Source organism: Danio rerio, chromosome 8 (genome assembly GCF_049306965.1).
Source record: "Danio rerio strain Tuebingen ecotype United States chromosome 8, GRCz12tu, whole genome shotgun sequence".
In the NCBI taxonomy this organism is placed as follows: domain Eukaryota; kingdom Metazoa; phylum Chordata; class Actinopteri; order Cypriniformes; family Danionidae; genus Danio; species Danio rerio.
In genome coordinates, this window is record NC_133183.1 from 45,328,513 (window position 1) to 45,346,388 (window position 17,876).

General features: G+C 35.4%; 1 protein-coding gene across 3 annotated transcripts in view; it reads right to left on the reverse strand.

Annotated features, from left to right (window-relative positions):
- Positions 1 to 17,876, reverse strand: part of inpp5l (inositol polyphosphate-5-phosphatase L) — a 56,863-nt gene that overhangs the window by 14,102 nt on the left and 24,885 nt on the right. For all 3 annotated transcript variants that reach the window (XR_012383815.1, NM_001037569.2, XM_068223020.2), the window contains exons 2-8: positions 14,039 to 14,080; positions 12,552 to 12,652; positions 11,947 to 12,034; positions 4,867 to 4,930; positions 3,616 to 3,719; positions 1,645 to 1,697; positions 1,226 to 1,345 (exon numbers count right to left, since the gene is read on the reverse strand). Coding sequence is in view for 2 of the 3 variants with exons in the window: in NM_001037569.2 (NP_001032658.2) it covers positions 1,226 to 1,345; positions 1,645 to 1,697; positions 3,616 to 3,719; positions 4,867 to 4,930; positions 11,947 to 12,034; positions 12,552 to 12,652; positions 14,039 to 14,080 (572 nt within the window). In the remaining variant the exon portion in view is untranslated. The remainder of the gene's footprint in view (positions 1 to 1,225; positions 1,346 to 1,644; positions 1,698 to 3,615; positions 3,720 to 4,866; positions 4,931 to 11,946; positions 12,035 to 12,551; positions 12,653 to 14,038; positions 14,081 to 17,876) is intronic.

Sequence of the window (17,876 nt, forward strand, 5' to 3'; positions counted from 1 at the left end):
GCATGTCACGCAAACCCTGCCCCCAGAACGTCCCCGGAATTAGATGTTGCATATTGTATCTGTGATCTTAAGGAAAGTGTTAAGTAGACTATTTAAGCACAGAGCGAGTAATAAAACAGCATATATTTTGTTGCGCTCAGCAGCTTTTCACTAATAAAGCTCTTCATGTAAATTTCATTTTTCAATTTTAGCGCGTCATATAAAAACATCAATGCTTGTTTGGGGACACAGAACACACTTATTTTTGTAGTTTCCCCTGATCCGTTTTTAAAGTGGCACTGCACATTTGGTTAACAGAAAAAAGGTCACAGTTCATGCGTTCACTCACCCCAAAAATGCGCTGTTTTCATGATTTGATTATTATCATCGTATCCAAATAAATAAATAATAAATAAATAAATAAATAATATTTTAAACCTTCTCTGGTGTTTACTGTTTTTTGAGAATATATAAAATCTTTTTTTTTAACAAAGCCTTTGTAAAATGGCTTTGTTTAATATGGCTTTAAAGGTTTCATTTATGTAGGCTATAAAGGCCTACCTTGTTGCTTTTGCTTGTTTTATATTGGTTTATTTATTTAATGCGATTTGTAAATCACAGCACATTAAGTTAGCTGACCAATCAGAGCCTCTTGAAAGTGGGAACTAGGAATTATGACAGCCATTTTCATATTAGATGAGTAGCTGTACATAATCAAAGTAAGATATATATATATATATATATATATATATATATATATATATATATATATATATATATATATATATATATATATATATATATAAAAACATGATTTTTAACAAATGAAGCATGAGCACACATTGCTTTGGATCTTATAAACACAACCAATCCTTAAAAATAGACTCTGGACCACCCCTTTAAAAATACTGCTTGCAATTAGACCTATTATTAGATTCAATGTGAAGAAAATATATCACAATCTATCACATACACGAATACATTTTATTCAGTTTTAATTGTTTTTTTTTTTCTCTACACACTGAGGAAGGCTTTGTGTGTCTGTTTCCTGATGAATGTAAAATAAAACATCACAACAAGAAAATGCGTATGAGAGCAGATCAATACTATATTTATCTAACAGATCAACGCACCAAGAAAACAAAAAGAGTAACGCAAAAGCACAGTGCAAACTACATTTTTCAATCTAAAATGTATTCATACAAACTAATTTGAATAATTCAAGTGAATAATAAACAGCACAAACCTGTTGATGACATATCTGAGTGCTTTCTTGCGGTTTGCAGAATACACCGATGGACTAGAGTTGCAAGCTATGAGGTTGGAGGCATCATGAAACAGATGAACATTCACCAGGTCTAAGCCCCTGTATGTACAGAAATACACAATTTGACGGTACATAAGTCCTGTCAGTATCTTTGACGGATCTGGGACATTAGCTGATGAAAAGCACAGACTGCATTTATTTGTCACTCAATCTTCAGTATTCTACAATGTTCTGTTGTACTGCTGCCATCAAGCTGCTTTTAATGTGTTTATGATGACAATCTATTCCAATAACAAACAACTAACATACCATGTATGCCTTGAGTGGGAACCAAAAACACATACATGATAGACTGTAATGAAAGTTAAAAGGAGTCATCACAAAAGGTGAAAACATACTGGTTGTGAATGATCCATCGTGTCCTCATGTAGCCCTTTCTGGACCACTTGAACTGTAATAAAATCCACACACACACACACACACACACACACACACACACACACACATACACACACACACACACACACACACACACACACACACACACATATGCATGTTAAAATTAGAGGCATTTGATAGCCATTGACAGACCAAGCATGAGCCCCTGTACTTTGTTGTACTTGCCAGAAAAACAGTAGAAGACTTTGTGTTTAATATTTTAATGAACCAACAATTTCCTATGAATGCCATAGCTTACAGAATAAGACACTAAAGATATTTACAAAAAATTTAATGCAGTATTTACCAACATACACTCATCGGCCACTTTAATATTAACACCTGTTCAACTGCTCGTTAGCGCATATTTCTAATCAGCCAATCAGATGGCAAAAACTCACTGCATTTAGACATGTAGACATGGTCAAGATGATCTGCTGCAATTCAAACTGAGCATCGGGTGCCATTCCTGTCAGCTAAGAACAGGAAACTCAGGGTATAATTTCCACAGGCTCACCAAAATTGGACAATAGAAAACTGGAAAAATGTTGCCTGGTCTGATGAGTCTGATGAGGCTGCTGGTGGTGGTGGTGGTGGTGGTGGTGTAATTGTCTTGGCACACTTTGGGCCGATTAGTACAATTGAGCATTGTGCCAACGCCACAGCATACCTGAGTATTGTTGCTGACCAAGTCCATTCCTTTATGACCACAGTGTACCCACCTTCTGATGGTACATCAGCAGGATAACGCACCATGTCATAAAGTGCGAATCATCTCAGACTGGTTTCTTGAACATGAAAATAGGTTCACTGTACTCAAACGGCCTCCACAGTCACCAGACTCAACCCAATAGAGCACCTTTGGGAGATTTTGCATCATGGATGTGCAGCCGATGAATCTGCAGCAACTGCGTCATGCTGTCATGTCAGTGTGAACCAAAATCTCTGAGGAATATTTCCAGCACCTTGTTGAATCTATGCCATGAAGGATTAAGGCAGTTCTGAAGGCAAAAGAGGGTTCAACCTGGTACTTGTAAGGTATACCTAATAAAATGACCGGTGAGTGTAGAATCTCATTTAGGAAAGCTATTTCATTAAATAATGATCTATTCAATTTTACACATAAAATATTTTTAGGTTATCTGGGCACTTTCCCCCTCTTTAGGATGGAGGTTTCAACCTTCACAAGAATTTAAAATAATAAACTATATCAAAATAAACAGCCACATAATGAAACTAATACATTTTGATCACTATTTAAAAAATATTTCAATTTAATATTTAACTACACATTTTTAAAATTGGCATGAAACAGGGTTTGTGACGTACATCCAATTAAAACAGTTCTAAATTGAGAAAAAAGTAGTGCCGAACCAATTGGATCATTGGAAGTTGGATTTATTGAATCAATTGGATCATTGGATCACCTAACAAAATGGAGGAAAAATAATAATGGATGAAACAAACAAAAATGAGAAATACTCTGACAGCCCCTCAAAAAAAGCATTCCATGTGACCAGAAGAAAAGAAATCTAATTTCCCAGGGGGACGGGAAGTATATCTTAATTTAATCTTAATCTTAATTTTTTAAAGATTATGACGGCATGTTTTTTTTTTTTTTTTTTTTTTATAAAAATGAAGACATACTGTTTATAACAAACACTTATATATACGAATATATAAGAAGAATAAATTTAGATTTCATGCCAACTTTAAGATTATAAAATTACCAAGTATAACTGTAATTTAAACACTTTTTGCAGCAGGATGGAAAATGAGTAATTAAACTTACTTCACAATAATACATGTTCAAATATGTTCCGTTAATTCACGAAATGGATGCTATTAATTCGTTAATTCATTCTGACTGAATTTATACTCTTATGCGTATAAGACACTGAAGTGAATGAAAATCCACTACACACACTTACATCAGGCCAAAAGTTCTTGGGAAATTTCTCTTTTTCCATGGTTGTCACTCCATCCAGCGAGCCCACATACTTGTTATGGCCAGACACAACTTTAAAATCTTTCACTACAAGAAGAAGGAATGAACAAACAAGAGATATTGTAAAGGAAAATGCAAACGTAAAACCGATTTACTAATACTAACACTGTAGGCTATAAGAGCAAGATCTGTGAGAGACTGATTTGATGGGTCACTAAATTTATTGGTCTACTGATCTTGATGGCTCTTCTATTAGACCTCTTCTTGAGAGATTATTCATGAAATGCTGTGACCATTACAAATGAAGACAAGTGAAAAAAGCTTACGAGATTATATCCAGTTCAATAAAAGACAGTAACCAAATTATTTAAAGGAGAACATTAATTTGTGTTGTTTGGAAATGTATTGCTTTGGTTATGTCAGTAAATATGATGATTTCCTTTTTGTGAGCTTTTGTGTAAAATTATTTGAATTTCATGAAATAATTTAGATTTTTACTACAAAATTTAGTTCATAAATTAAACATTTTGATCATGTAACTCAATACAAATAAAATAAATTTTAAAAAATATTGATATTTCATTCAATTTCACCATATAAACATTTTTTTTATAAAAAAGCCCAAATTAAATGAAAAATGCATTTTTAAGTAACAATACTGTTTCTCTGTTTTGATGAAATGTAAAATTTGTTCAAATACATATTATTATCATACATTAAATTCAGTATGTTTTATTTAAAATCAATAGTACAAAGTTTTGGTAATTAAAAAGAACAATATGTTCAACTAAACATCATCAACTGCTGATATTCTAAAATAATTATTTAAGCAAAACATATATTTTCCTATTACACAGCTCTCCCTGAAACAATGACAAGGGTCTCCAACCCTCCTCCTGGACAGCTACCATCAAAAACACCTGAACTAGAAGCAGGGTTGGGCATCCCTGGCCACTCTTAGACTCTTAAAAAACATACAATCTATTTTTGTGAATTCATCTGATTCAAAGAAAAGTTGTATAAGCTAGCCATTTTAGCAAAATATACCCAAAATAAGCAATCAGGACAATACATTAATAAGTATCGAGACTCTATTTACATTTTTATTGTAAAAGATTTTGCATGGAGACATGGAGTTTTGTTGAAAAAAATACTTAAAAGTATTAAAATCAACCAGAATCATTTATAGAAGTATAAATAATGTACAGCACATTTATTGAAATAAGGCTCTTACCATTGAAATCATATTGCTGGATATTCTTCAGTGATTTATGGATGAAATACATGCTTCCCAGAGCCTAAAATCAGATAAAATAATCAGTTAAACATACAATCTTTTATAATTTCAAGTGATCTTCTAAAATAAGCCCTAATAGTTTACTCGGTAGATACTGGACTGTTGATCTAGTTAGAATCAGGCCCAAACAGATTCTCAGTATTTGAAGATCGGCTCTGATTTTCGGTTGATGATGTGCTCACGTCTTAATTATTACACAATGACCTTCAATACTCTGTTATAGCAAAAAAAAAAAAAAAAAAAAAAAAAACACTTCTGGTTTTATGATACTGCAAACCTCTCACAAACACTTCTTGTGTCTTTTTTGACAGCACGCCAAATGGATTTAATGTACTAGCTGCTTGCTCCAGTGAGTGCACATCAATCCATCCCCAGAGAGATCAATACGAACTGAAAATTAAAACAATCATACAGGGATTAAACACAGGGCCCTGCTGTTAGCCCAACAAAAGCCCCATGGCTGGCAGGTAAAAATGACCTGCTGTTGAGCGATGTTTTGACATGAAGTACACCACACCATAAACACACGTTTACACAGTCATGTTTTCTTCAAATAATCCATCCCAGGAGAAAGATATAAATCTTGTGAGATAAATTATGCTTTTTTAATATGACACTGCTTTCTAGATGACCAGTCTTGAGAGACTAAACATTACAGTGGGCACATACACAAAGTGGGGACAAGGTGGAGAGAGACGAGGAATGAGAAAATGAGAAGACGGCAAAAATAACAGATTCTAAACTGTTCTGGGCTCATATTGACTGGCAAGAACTTAGATTTTTAAAAATATACAAAATGTGAAAAGGAAAAACTATGCATTTGTGCCGAATGGTAGAATTATTGACCCAAAACAAGGTACAGTCCCTTTAACTACCAGTGTGTTTGTATGCTTTTTGTAGTTTCCATTCTAATTAGCAATTAAATTCTAAAGTGCAATGAAAGTATAAATTGAAATGCAAAGTCAAAGTATAAATAGGAGAAGCGAATGGATAGATTTTCCCTACCAGCATAAATAGAAGAAGTGAACGAATAGATTTTTCCTACCAGTGAATCTTAGAAAACAAACATGCAAAGCAGACATGTGTTATAACGTCTTCACTATTGACTAAACTGCTGAAGACTTTCCACATAAACATAAACATCACCCAATTGAAGCTCTGACAGGGACATGACGGCTTTAAATTACAGAATATAGATTGCAAGTCCTCACAATTCAGTTTGTGATCATATCTCTGATATGATTAAAATATTCATACCTTAATGGAAACATGACTGTATTGTGCTGCGTTCATGGCCCACACTGCTTGATCCACAAATTGAATTTTTCCCTTTGGGTTTTAGGATTTGGGAAGGGAAAATTTTACACCACCCGATGCAAACTTTTAGGATACTGGGGATATCAGATTTGCATAATTCATATGCACAATTCTTTGGTTTGTTTCACTCACTCAAAGGCTTGACAGGCATCCCCCGCCTAGCTACATTTGCTAAGCCATGACTGGTGGTGTTTGGGTGTGGATTATTAATGGGTCAATTAAAACTGAAGAATTTGCTCTTAGGTTTAAAGGGGTGAGAATTAAAAACTCAGTGTAAAAAAATTAACAGTACATTAAACTATGAAGGTAAAAAAATAAAAAATAAAACTGTAGATTGCTGGCAGCAGTTTACCTTAAAATCAAGAAAGAAACATCATTTTGCTGTAAAACTTGAACTTACAGTACATACTGTAGACTAGAGATTTTTAAGTTATGACAGTAAGTTGGGACAGCATCTCAGTCCCAAAGTTAGGACAAGGCGCTGCAAAGACTACTATCTAGCCAAATGGGGAAACACTGTTATAATACACAAATATGAGCTACAGCCCTATTTAGGGGAGCGCTACATATGAGCAGGGTTGTTAGCTGGTAGGGAAGACCAGGTCCAGCCTGGAAGGGGGACTTACTATGGCTGACTAACCATATGGCATCAGTGAGTGGTAATGCGCATAGTAGGCACCAATCCCCAGAACGCGGGTTAATCAAGTGGACATACCAGACAATATCATGAGCCAAGCACACAACTTATCTGCTGAGTCAGGAGTTGGGGTCCTCGGAGGAACTCCATAGGGTTCACCACAAACTTACTAGCAGAGGGTAATAGGCACATGTATCTCTGGGTTAAGGAGAATGGCGCAACAAGCATTTTTAACACTGAGCCTGGTTTTCTTCAGACTGGTAATTGCATTACCCAGCAAACAGGAGGAAACTGGCTCTCAGCTGGCCCCAGGGCCTGTGCGATATGCGTTTTCCCCAGTAAGCCTGCTCGCACTGACCCTGTGCAACATTAGGGTGGATGAGAAGCATTTCTTGCTTGTTGTGCCTCCATGGCCCAACCAGACCTGAGTTTTCGAACTCACACTCCTTGCAACAGCCCCTCTTCGCTCACGATGTGGTGGATGGCAGCTTGCTGGGTAAGCATAACCTCATCACCTGGTTCCTCAGAGACATGCAATGGTTAATAACATCTTGGCCCCCTTTCTCATGCTCTGCTGGGATCATTCTGTAGCCCTTGTTGTCTGCAGCAAGGTCCATTTGAGCCACACAATTCAGTATCTTTAAGATTTCTGTCTATGAAGCCAGCTCTGCTGGTTACATTGGTATCGATCAAGAGGTTTGGGCATTTTCAGTCATCAAACCATGCTGGCTATCTGGGCAGGCCTACTCTCGTGTTATCCCGAGACCCTGGCTAAGTTATATGTGTAAGGTTTTTACCACACCTTTTGAGAACAGGTAGTGAACCTGTAAGCGGCTGCCTGTGGAGGAGGTGGACCCAGCCCTTTCACTGCTGTGTCCCGTTCTGTAGAAACTAAGCTTGAAGTCCCAAATTGCTTGCTGTGCCATTCTTCCTAACCAGATATGTGTGTGCTTCTTCTGCTCTGCTTACCGGGTTCCCCATCTGGAAAACCCTAGAGAGCTCCTCTGAAGCCCCAAGCATCCAACACGAGGCTCCATGCACCCGACCCACAGAGGAGCTGGGTGGCTGGCCCCGTACAATGTTTGTCATGCATGCTTGGTCTACCCAGGTGCTAGGTATTGGTGCCAGCTATGCGTATTACATGTCGGCGATCCCATGTGCGTCATTCAGCTACAGGGTGTTGCCCATTTCCATGCGACCGTGTCTTACCTACCAGCTAACCAGCAAGTTACATTCCTGCCGGGTCTCCTCATTGAGTAGCAGGTTGTCTCCGCAGTGTCCCGGCCCTTCGGCACTGGAATGTGTCCCCAAAGTAGTGGCATATTTCTAAAATCCCTAGACTACAGTGAGCTATCTAAAAGACAATATACAACCCCCTAAATTATTCTCATACTCCGTTAATTAAAGAGCCAAGGGACTTTTTGTGATGTTTTGTGATCAGGCTGTGCTTAGCAATTTTATCATCAAATGTGTTCTGTACACTCTAGGGCTGTGCAATTAATCGAAAATCCGATCTCGATTTCGATTTTGGCTTCCAACGATTATGAATAACCATTAATCAAGATAAACAATTATTGCATCATATACCGCCCCCTTTCCAGTTGTACACATTTGTTGCGCTCAAAAGCGCGAAAGACTGCGTGCTAGTGTGTGTGTGTGTGTGAGTGTATGTGTGCGGCACGCACACACAGTCAGAAGCATCAGTCTGCAATTGGTCTCATTCACACACTGAGACAAGCAGGGCACACACATCTACAGTCATCTTAATGTGAGCGCTTTAATGGTCAAATAGGTGTCAAAACACGGTGTTTAGTGATTATTCATATTAACCCTCATTTGTGTAATAAACAAACGAGTTGAGAATCAAAATACACATGAAAGAGAGACCATTAAAGTGACAGCGTGCGATATTCCTGCTGCCACCTGTTTTTATCATTATTAATCCAACAACAAAAGGAGAAAATCCCTCTCTGCTCTTGACTGAAGGGCTTTTGTAGCTAAAGTGTTTTTCTTACAGTGAAGATGCTTAAAGCACAGTTTGTTTCATATTTTTATTCTATTGCATTTATTTCTCTTTCCTTTGCAGGGTGGAAAATAAATATATTTGCAGTTGAAGTCAGAATTATTAGCCCTCCTGAATATTAGCAACCCTTTCCCCCCCCCCAATTTCTGTTTAATGGAAAGATTTTTTTATTTATTTATATCTGAACATAATAGTTTTAATAACTCATTTCTAACTGATTTATTTTATCTTTGCTATAATGACAGTACATAATATTTTACTAGATATTTTTCAAAATACAAGGATTCAGAATCAAAGTGTGATTCAAAGGCTTAATTAGGGCAGTTCATTGTATAACAGTATTTTCTTTGCAGACAATCATAAAATATATTGCTTAAGAGGGCTAATAATATTGACCCTAAAATGTGTTTCAAAATGTTTAAACCTACTTTTATTCTAGCCTAAATAAAACAAATTTCTCTAGAAGAAAAAAGATTAGAGGGAATACTGTTAAAATTCCTTGCTTTGTTAAACATCAGTTGGGAAATATTGATTTTAAAAAAAAATTCACAGAAGCGCTAATAATTTTGACTTCAACTGATAATCGTTTTGAATATTCATGATAACAATTACGAACAAAATAATCGTGATTATGATTTTTCCCAAAATCGAGCAGCCCTAATACACTCTCCCATAGAGTGCTTATAGACACACTTCAGATTTCCCAACCTTATCGGGAACGTTCTGGTTATGTCCGTAAACCACATTTCCATAGGCATTCATTGTCTCGTTTTCTTACTCTTCAGAGTGATTGGTCATTCTAGCAACCACAGCTGCTGTTGTTTTACATAAAATTTAACAGTTGTGTTTTTTAACAGTAAGTAAAATGCATTTAAAAGAACAAGTGCTTTTAGTTAATTATATTATTTACATCCGATGTCTAAATAAAAACTACTCAATAAAATGTTCCAGATGTGTGAATTTTATTTTTAAAATATTTGTGCAAAATTGAGTAGGTTATACATATTGTTTTTTCAGGTGTAATAATCATGACTTTTTAAACTTTTCAATCATCATTTTGTTTTGTCTTCTGTTGCAGTATGAGATGAATGTTGACTGTCAGTTAGACTGTAGGCTACACAATTTTCCTGAATGCACTGTTCTACTACTGTACTACTGTTTTCATTCATTAATTCATTTTCTTTTCAGGTAAGTCCCTTTATCAATCAGGGGTCACCACAGCAGAATGAATGTTTCATGCAATGGTTACCCTTCCAGCCACAACCCAACACTAGGAAACACCCACACACTCTTGCACACACAATCATACACTACGGCCATTTTAGCTTATTCAATTCACCTGTATTGCATGTCTTTGGACTGTGGGGGAAACCGGAGTACCCGGAGAACATGCAAACTTAAAACAGAAATGCCAACTGACCCAGCCAGAGCTCGAACAAGCAACCTTCTTGCTGTGAGGCGATTGTGCTACCCACTACTACAGTTTTAATAAATGAAAAAAAAAATACTGTCAGAATGTCAAAGTAGCTTGAGAAAAAATGATTCCCAAAGCAATTAACTGTGATTGCTAAAATTAAAATGGTAAATTTTACTAAAATATTGCAACTTTTAAAAATGAAAGCCCCGATGGCAGTGCATAAACGTACGGTTTACACACATATACTCTCTCTAACACAGCCATCAGCTGTATGAACACGCACCTTCATTCTGATTTGTCTCACATCATGTGTATTGATTTGCAATTAGTTTTCTGAGGGTTGTGAATCATCACTTGACTGGAAAGAGGGTGTGGACAAATTGTACAAATGGTGTTTAGATAAAAAAAATCACTTTTAAGTCAATACATAAATGCTGCAGTGGCCTGATTGATGAAGATTTCTGCAAGTGTGCCTTTGTGTGTGTGTGTGTGTGTGTGTGTGTGTGTGTGTGTGTGCGTGTGTGAGTGTGTGTGCGCGTGTGTGCCCATGCCTGGGGGTGGTTTTAACACTGAAAGAGACCCATGTTATAAGACAAATTTGGCTTGCCAAGATCATTTTTTTCTATGATATTTTTACATTGTCCCATAATTTGGTGGCAAAAATAAATAAAACTCAGAGGGAACAAAGGATTCACATAGAAAAAAAAAAACTCCCTAACCTAAACAGGTACACACTCTCACTCACTTGTAGACTTTCAGTTTATTTATCATGTTAGGATGAGAGGGGTCTAATCAATAGTTTTAATCTGGAGTTAAACGTATTGACTCAGTCCACTGCCTGGCCACTCCTGCACATTAACCCAGTCCATCAAGTTATAAACCAACATATAGCGTGCAAGCACACACACACAGCACCTCTCACCTTGGTGGGCTGTGAGGGTTAATACCCTGACAGACACCAACAAATTCTCTTATTTCATAGATTTTTTTTACTGAGTGATGAATGGGGTACCCCAGGACTCTTTTTGTTCTCTGGACCATCACTGGCATTAGACAGCAGCTAAAACGAGAATTTACTAGAGAAGTCAACTAAAGATGCTTTTTTGTTTTAAAATAAACAATACATACATTTTAAAACAAATTAGAATATGTTCTTTGTGTTTGCATGTTTAAATTTGATTCTGAATACTCATTTTCAATATGGACCATAGCATAATCTAATGTACATGCACAAATATAATATTGTATTATATATTATATATATATATATATATATATATATATATATATATATATATATATATATATATATATATATATATATATATATATATATATATTCATGAGGTGCCTATGTGTGCAATTGCTTCTTTCAAAGTAAAGGGCCTTTGACTTTGAATGCAGCATTTGAACATAATAGCCTACACTTTTAAATGCAGCCTGTGACTTGGCAGCAGAGCCATCACAAAATTGTAATAGAGCTCCACCTAGTGGACATAATACCAGCCACAGCACAACACAATGTAGTGATTTGTGTAATGGTTAGATGTTTCACTTGACCTAAATCGCTAAGAAACCAAATGGAATTACCTTAACAGATATTGCTACAACCATATTACTCACCGTGAAATTGTCCACAGCCTTGAAATGACTGTCCACATAGACACATACTCTATCGAAGTCTGCCATCTCAGAGCTAGACTCAATGGTCCTATAATCAGAAGATTAAAATAGGTTAAAATTAATATCGAAACAGAAATAATAAACTTTTTGTGATTTGTTGTTCGCAGAAAACTGAAAATTCACCCTAATTTCATTACAAACGCATCAGATTTTGTTCAATTATTCATTTAGTCGAACACAAATGAAGGGATTTACTATATAAACTAAATCTGTCCCTCAAGTCAAAGTGTCTATTCATTTAAAAACCTGCTTCAAAATGTTCATAAAGAGGTTGTAAAATAAATTCAAATGAAAGTCTTCAGAAGAGACATGGTCACTTTATATGATTAACAAATTAAATTTAGGTTTTTCATTAATTAATTTTCTTTCGGCTTAGTCTTGTGAGGCTAAGTTCTTGTGAGGCTAATCATTAACCATATAGATGCAAAAAAATTACCTCACCTCACCGAATAAAGTAACTACCATCTTATCTCCTTATAAACCTTTTGAGGAATCACACTTTTGGTTAAATAGAGTTTACTGCACAGAATTTGCAATATCCTCACCAGAAAAAGTTCTCTGCATGGCCCATGTTCACCATATAGTCCTTTCCACCAACTTCCTGAAAGTGCAGGGCGACGAAGCGTGGCTTGTACATGTGGACCGTCTATAAAGATATGATTTACATAAAATTAATTTACTTTATCAGTTGTTGGTTCTGTGAATTTTAAAGCGATCTTATCATGAGAATCATATATCTGTTTTTCAACTAAATACCACAGCTAAAACTGACATTTATATTTTAATACATATTTTTTTTTAAATTTCAAAAAGACTTATTAGGTTATTTTCACAAATTATATTACAAAGTAAAATAAGATCCCAAAAGTACTTTTTTGTTAACACTTTACAATAAGTATATGCTTGACAACAATGAATTTATGCTTGAATTATGCATTAATTATATAGCATTCTTGGTGTATTTTTTTCACATGCACACAGTTATTCATTCTCAGCCCTAAAGTTTTATGCCTTTGACCGGCCAACTTTAGTTCACAACTGGCAGATGTCACATGCTATATGTGCTGTGATTGGCTAGTGTTAGGGTCTGTCTATTTACCTGCAGGCTACTATGAGGAAGATATAAACCTGCTTGATAACTTAAAATATAATTAATGGAAAAATATTAGTTCTTAAAAGATGGACATGCCAATTCCATTGCATATTCCTTTAATAATTCAGTTACATAATTGTATTATTTACATGCAACTAATAAAAACTTCTCTCATGAATTTATGATGAATGCATGAGCATATCTTTTTTTCCACATTTGGCAATAAAGACCTCTTTCTGTTAACAAAGAAAACATGATCATGTTTAATTTATAAGATCATGTAGATGTCTCAGTAAATTTCTTAATTGACATGTCTTAAATGACAGACTTAGACCTCATGTTAGTTCCTTCCTGATGATTCATGCCATATAATGCATGAGTTTATGAACTCATGGGCATTTCTAGCTCAATTTTCCCTCTATCATGAATATTATTGTCATCTGTCTCAACTTCCTTTTAGTCAGCAATGTGACAACAGCAGATCATTTTATGGTGTACCAAGAACAGGGTGAAGTGACAAACCTTAGGTTTACAGTGACAATAAAGTAAAGTTCACCCTGCAAATACATGTGCTTGTTCTGAGCAGGCCTGAACAGATGAAGAGCTCTGTCAAAAAATGTGACTGTTCGAACAGTAATTGCTATAATCACAGCACTTTTACTTTTTATTTTTAAATAGTTTGTGTTCTTTTGTTTTTTGATTGTGCTAGAGCAGGATACTGTAAGTGATTTGATTGAACTCTCAGCAGTGAACATTAAACCACACTGAACTGAACTAAACTGAACTTCAACACTAAAAACTGGACTGACAATGCTTCAATTTACTATAATCTTCTATGTGAAGCTGCTTTGACACAATCTACATTGTAAAAGTGCTAAAAAAATAAAGATGAATTGAAATTGAATTGAAAGTGGAGATGTTATAAGGAAACAAACTCACAGTGAAGAACTCTCGCAGCCAGTCTCCTTCAATCTCGCCCACCTGAGGACAACAACAATAACTGTTAGGGCACTTTTAATTATTTTTAACTAATAACATTTTCAAATTAACTGGGTTAAATTAGCACAATCGCCTCAGAGCAAGAAGGTCGCTGATTCGAGCCCCGTCTGGGTCAGTTGGCATTTCTGTGTGGAGTTTGCATGTTCTCCCGTGTTTGCATGGGTTTCCTCCGGGTGTTCCGGTTTCCTCCACAAGTCCCAAAATCATGTGGTAAAAGTGAATTGGGTAAGCAAAACTGTTTGTAGTGTATGTGTGAAAGAGTGTGTATGTATGTTTCCCAGGGATGGGTTGCAGCTGGAAGGGCATGCGTAGTGTAAAACATATGCTGGATAAGTTGGCGCTTCATTCCACTGTGGCTTAAAGGGGACTAAGCCGAAAAGTAAATAAATGAATGAATCTTTCAGTTAAACTCACAGTATTTGGTAACTGATTGCTTTCAACTGTCATACAGGCTACTTTCTCACTGAATGTATAGACGAATTGCCAACCTACGTCACACATAACGTCACATGGGTCCCCGGTTGCAAAAAAAGACTGGCTGCAATAGCAAACATGTTGCGTTGTACGGTAGGATGCCAAATTCGCTATGCTGAATCATACACATTACTTGTTTTTGATTGCAGCAATGATTTCAGCAAAAACAGTTAGATGGTTAATTAAACTGCGGACACTTACTGTAATGCTAAGAATGAAACATGAAAGTGTAAGTTATTAAGGTAAAGTAGGTTTTATATTCACACTTTCATTCAGTGACAACTTGTGACACTCTCTATATAGTTTACAATGGCACTTTGAATATTTGGTCTAAAATAACCTGCAAATGTGACTTGTAAACAACATTAACACTGTTTATTTGACTGTGAACAATGTTGTGCTTTGATTTGATATTCATTGGCTCCTAATATATATCCTATATGCTATTTAGAGTTTGCAAATAATACTTTTATGAAATTATATTTTTAAGGAGAAAGTCAGAATGTGCGTATATAAAACCAACTTTTACCTTTATGTGTAAATTCACATACCCTGCCATACAGGTGTAGTTCGCTAGCATGCAGTTGTTTTGCTTGTTGATGATTAATTACCCAGGCCTTGTACAGTCCTATTTCCTTGTCTTTGGCTAGGCAGAACCTCGGTTTTTAGCAATACATAGTGTTGAATTTGGTAATCACGGAACATTATTTCTGGCACATGACCACACAGAACAACATTGTTGTTGGCATCCAAAGACTTGTAGGCCTTTAACTTCTCTCTTGTAAAATAACTTGGACCTTCAATGAGATTGTATATTTGGGGCTGGATGCTTTGCCATTCTGTCTTTTAGAATATTCATTGGGAGGGTGCTATCGCAAATGGACCTGTCAGATGAACGCTGCTCACTTTAATGTTTATTTTGCAGAATCCCTGTGCTTATCACTGGGTGACAAGCTGTTATAATACGCTGAAAGCATTATGTAAATATATATATATATATATAAATATAAATATATAAATATATATATATATATATATCTCATCATATATGACAACATCTAACTCTGTACTGCATCGGATCTCATTCCCTCACTGTAAATACTAGTGCTCTCATTATTTTTTGTTTCTGTCACCTCCCTGTGTGCAAAATCTCAATGTTTACAAACATGGTAATTTGTCTATTAGTAAGAATAAAAGTAAAGCATAATAGTAGTCATTTCGCACAGATTGTACATTAGAGGCCTTTTGCTCATTTATTTCACAATTAAATTTTTAATTAAAAAGTTAAATTAAACAAAAAAGCTACTGAACATATCTTTATATCAGAGTTTAAAATAGAACAACTTGTTGCCGTGCATCTCACTGGCGCATACTGTACCACCAAGAATGATGAACCACATCCAACAGGACTAATTATAGATGCTAGAGAAAGCTGTCTGAAACAGATTTGCAGGTGCTAACCCAGATTGTATCCACAAAAAGGAATAAGTAATGATTTGGGTGACAATATCATGACCTAGGCTTAATAACTGTGCTACATGGTAGCGTCACTACCAAGGACTACCAAACCATTCTGGAGGACCCTGTGCTCCCAATGGTTTATATGCACCAATACACATTGAAACACTGATGACATAGTGGTTTGATGAAGATTAAAGTGAAGTTGGACATATCCCATGGCCTGCACAGTCACCACATCTAATATTATTAAGCCACTTAGGGGAGAAGTCAGGAAGTGCTTTTCTTCATCAGAATCACATAGTGACCTAGGACACTATTCTGCTTTATAAAAGTATGGCTCAAAATCCCTCTGGCCACTGTGCAGGGCTTGTATCTGTCATATCCAAGATGAACTGATGCTGTTTTGCCGCAAAACATATACACTGGTATACAGTATATTTATGAATATGTGGATCTATGAGCAACAGGTTTAATTATGTCAATATTTAAGTTTAAAATGTCAATCCCTCAGCACACCAATGGTGTATTTAAAACTGCTTTGTCTCTAAAATGTGCATGGGGTTGGGTCAGAGTTTGTGTGCAGGTGCGCACAAGTTTTGTTTATAAATCCCATCTTTTGCATAAAAAGTGGAAGATGCATATTTAAGGGCCTGTTTTGTGCTTACACAATGAGGCCTCTGAGCCTCCACTAGTAGTATATATATATATATATATATATAGATGTGTGATATATTTTAGTAATTTTACACATATTTCAAAGGGATATTGCTAGCAAAAAAAAAAAAAAAAAAAAAAAAAAAAAAAATATATATATATATATATATATATATATATATATATATATATATATATATATATATATATATATATATATATATATATATATAAAAGACTATTAGGTGTTGAAGTGATGAAATATAAGTGCGAACTGAATATTTTTCAGATAACTGTCATGACATGACAAACTCGCCGTTTTTAAGACCTGATTTCTTAAAAAAAATAAATAATAATAATTTTGATACTGTCAAACCTCCACCCATTTTACCTCGGTATCCAGTATTACCGTTCATAATAAAGAAAATTATGACGTAAGGCTCAGACAGCGTCACCAAACTGTTGGCTTGTGCCTAAACCATTCAGAAACTGAACTATTGTTCATATTAGAGATCTGGGCAGGACGCTCTCTCTTATTCACATGCATGCACACACACACACACACACACACACACAGAGAGAGAGAGAGACAGACAGAGAGAGAAAGAGAGAGAGATTTTACCATACTTTATTAAATCATCTTACAAAACCCAAAAACGAAAAAAAGAATTTACCATATACATATTACAACATCAAATTGAAAATTAAATTTTCCTCCACAACAGTACATAGAACATTGTTAAAACACCACTGCAACATAAACATATCCAAATCATTCATACCCTTGTAATATTTACATTCAAACAGAATCCTTGATTTAACAAGAGTTTTAAAAGACAAAATGACGTCTTGACCATGTGAATTATTTATCTTACTTTTTCTTGACATATAGATTGCCATTTTTGCCTGTCCCACCACAAAGTTAATTAACTGCCATTTAAATCTTTGACTATAATTATAACCTGCCCCCAAAATGAAAGCAGTAGGTGTAAAAGATTCTCCAAAACCTAAAAATAAGTGCTCCAACAACACAAACAGTGACTGCAATCTATTACACTCTAAAAAACAATGAAAAATAGTCTCTCTTAAACCACAAAAAGCACAACTGTCATTGATGTTAGGATTAATAACAGATACAAAAGCATTGACAGCAATAACACCTTTTAAAATTCTCCATTGTAAGTCACCT